Raw genomic sequence first — 3199 nt, forward strand, 5'->3', positions numbered from 1 at the left:
ACATGGGTTATGTACAAAATGTCAACGTTAGCCCCCACGTGACTTTTTCACGTTTCATCACACGCCCTTAATTCTCATCATCGAGACAACCTATCTCTTTTCCATAAATTCTCTATTTTTTTTTTACTTATTATGAATTTAGACACGTATCTCTAATCATAACCGTCAGTTAATGTAACCATTAACCACATAGCATATCATATGATCTCCCACACAAATAAACATTTAATCGAAACCGTTCATTATTATGAACCAATATAATCTCATTATCACATAATACGTAACTATTTTATTATTATTTTTTGTAGAAGAAAAAAATAAAAAATAAATGATGAGTCTCTTTTCAGATTTTCTCTCTGACTCACTTATCTCACCCCTTCCTTAGGCTTCGGAAAAAACGAACTCTACTATGCCTTTCCTTCTCTCTTTCTTTTCATTTTTCTCTTTCAAATTTGAATTTTCTAACTAACCAAACACAAATTCTGAATCAGAAAATTATGTTTCGTTTTTCATCTCTATCTTCTCTCATGGCTTCCACACAGATTGAGATAATCAATACCGCATATCAAGCCATGAAGCCTCCGAAGATGCCACCGACCACAACCAAGCTCGTCTGCTTCTCCTTCGCCGCTTACGCCAAAAACCTAATCCAGAATCTCCGGTCGTCTGACGTTCCCGTAGCCGGAGGCCTCTCCAACGTCGAATTCTCCTCCATCGAGTCACTCTTCAACTTCTCCTTCCCTCCCGATCTCCGTTCCATCCTCCGGGAAGGTCTTCCGATCGGCTCTGGTTTTCCGAATTGGCGTTCTTCTTCTGCGCAACAGCTTTACATTCTCATTAACCTTCCGATCCTCGGTCTCCTCAAGCAAATCTCTCGCAGGAATTTCTGGCTCGAATCTTGGGGACCTTTTCCCGACGATATCAATCGAGCCTTGGAGATAGCCAAGAAGTTCTTGAGCAAAGCCCCTGTTCTCGTCCCTCTCTACCGAAACTGCTACATTCCGTCAACGCCGAACGCCGCCGGAAACCCGGTCTTCTACGTCGACGGCGAGGAGGTTCGGATTCTGAGCTACGACATTACCGGCTTCTTCCAAGATTTCGAGTTCTTAAACGGCGGCGGAGGCATCCGCCGGTCGTCGGCTAATTCAAGAGTCAACGCCCCGGCATGGGCGGCGAAGTCGGCTCGTGAGATCGAGTTATGGACAGAGGTTGCGAATAAGAGGCGGAGAGTGAATGCGGCGGCGAGTGGGGCGTGGTGGAGCGGTGACGACGAGCTGAGCGAGTGCTTGGAGGAGGTTTCCCAGAAGTTGAGAGAAGGAGGGTGGAGGGAGGAGGAGGTGAGAGAGATGATGATGATGGACGGCTACGATGACGATGATCAGACGGGGGAGGTCGTTATCGAGTGCGGTGAAGGTGAAGGTGTCGGAGGAGGAGACTTGGAAGAGGCCATGGCGTGGCACGTGCGGACGCTCTCGGTGGTTTTGTTACGTGCGGGGTGGACCATGGAAGATGTGGTGTACTCTCTTGACCTTCCAAACGACGAAGAAGAGGCTGCCGTTTTGGATGAGAAACCAACAGCTCTCCAACCTGACCATGGCCAGGATTTTCAGCTTCATTGTCGTTCTAAGCCAAGTGAGAGTACCCTCCAGCAATTGATGCACTTGCAGTCTCTTGAGGTTTGACTTTTAGTGGGCTCAACATCGGTATCTAGTGGCTTTCATCCTGGCCGTTGGATCGCTAGACTTTTCTGCGGTTCATCACCACTACACACAAAATATTGGATAGACAGACATTAAATTAATTGATTGTATATATTTTTTTTGGCTGCAGTAATGGTTATAATGTGATATAAAACACACTGGTTGTAAGTGTCGTTTCATAGGAACAATTTTTGTGAGTGAACTATTGTTTTATTACTTATTATTGGAAAAGGGCCAATTAAAAAAAAAATCTAACGAGATTTATAGAATCTATATCTCTTTATATAAAAAGTGTATAAAAAATGCGTACTTAACCGTTTGGGTTTAACGTTTTTTTTTTATAACTTAACGTAATATTCTAAATATTTAATAAAATATATTTTTAAAACTAAATAAAAATAAATATTTATTAAATATATTAATATAAATTTAAATATTATAAAATATTATTATTATAATAATATTTAATATAAAACTACATATTTAATAATTACATTAATATTAATATAAATATAAATTCAAATTCAAATACTATAAAATATTATTATTATAATAATATATAATTCAAAACTACATATTCAATAATTATATTAATATAAAATCAAATTTTATTACGATAGTAATATTATCCTATTTGTTTACTAATTACATTAGTATGAATTCAAATTATTATAAATACTATTATTATAATAATATTTAATACAAAAATAAATATTTAATACTTATATTAATATATATTTAAATATTATAAAATATTATTATCAATTTTTTATTTGATTTTTTTTTAATATGTTTATGCTTTTTTATATACAATATTATTTATTTATTTAAAATTTATATGATAATGATACAAATTTAATAAAAATAATTAATAAATATGAATTAACTTTGTTTGTATCTAATATATTTATATAGATTTAGTTATATGATTAATGTGGCATTAAAAAAAAAAGTGATCTTTAAAGTTGAATAGTTATAATTAATTCATTCAATAAAAAAGATATAAATAAGTTAGATTTAATTGTCCATAATACATAGTTTATTTTTTTCATTATATCTAAATGATATTAATTTTTTAATAGTAATTATTATAGTTGTCTAGATATGTAACCATTATTCTGCAAAAATTCCTTCAAAATAATAATAATAATAAATACGAAAAAAATTACTATTTATTTTTACAACGACAGCTATAATAATCATTAAAATTGTATTTTCTATCTTCATCTTTCAACTGTATTTTCCTTCAAAACACTGCAATACCTTTAATAATGTCCCGAACTTGACAATATTATATATTCTTTTCCATTATAATTTGGAATGCCTTAATTGTTTTTCCTCTTTCACCATGACATTTCTATCTGGTTTAGTTTAGACTACTTACGTAACCAATAAGATTCCCTACCACAGTTAAAATGTTTTTAATTAATAATATAATTATGGAAAAAAACACAAAGGAAATCCTAGTAATTTATGAGGTGTATATAAAGATTAGGAAA

The 3199-nt window shown here is 33.7% G+C and overlaps 1 protein-coding gene across 1 annotated transcript; it reads left to right on the forward strand.

The window, feature by feature from the left end:
• The first annotated feature begins 301 nt into the window (after window positions 1-301).
• On the forward strand, window positions 302-1973 carry LOC133807121 (uncharacterized). The gene has a single exon (XM_062245284.1). It carries the CDS (start codon window positions 498-500, stop codon window positions 1680-1682), a length of 1185 nt encoding a protein of 394 aa, XP_062101268.1. The 5' UTR covers window positions 302-497; the 3' UTR covers window positions 1683-1973.
• Window positions 1974-3199: the final 1226 nt, after the last annotated feature.

Source organism: Humulus lupulus, chromosome 1, assembly GCF_963169125.1.
Source record: "Humulus lupulus chromosome 1, drHumLupu1.1, whole genome shotgun sequence".
Taxonomy (NCBI): domain Eukaryota; kingdom Viridiplantae; phylum Streptophyta; class Magnoliopsida; order Rosales; family Cannabaceae; genus Humulus; species Humulus lupulus.

Coding starts and splice junctions, on each gene's coding strand:
- LOC133807121 (XM_062245284.1), top strand. CDS start 498: ATGTTTCGTTTTTCATCTCTATCTTCTCTCATGGCTTCCACACAGATT.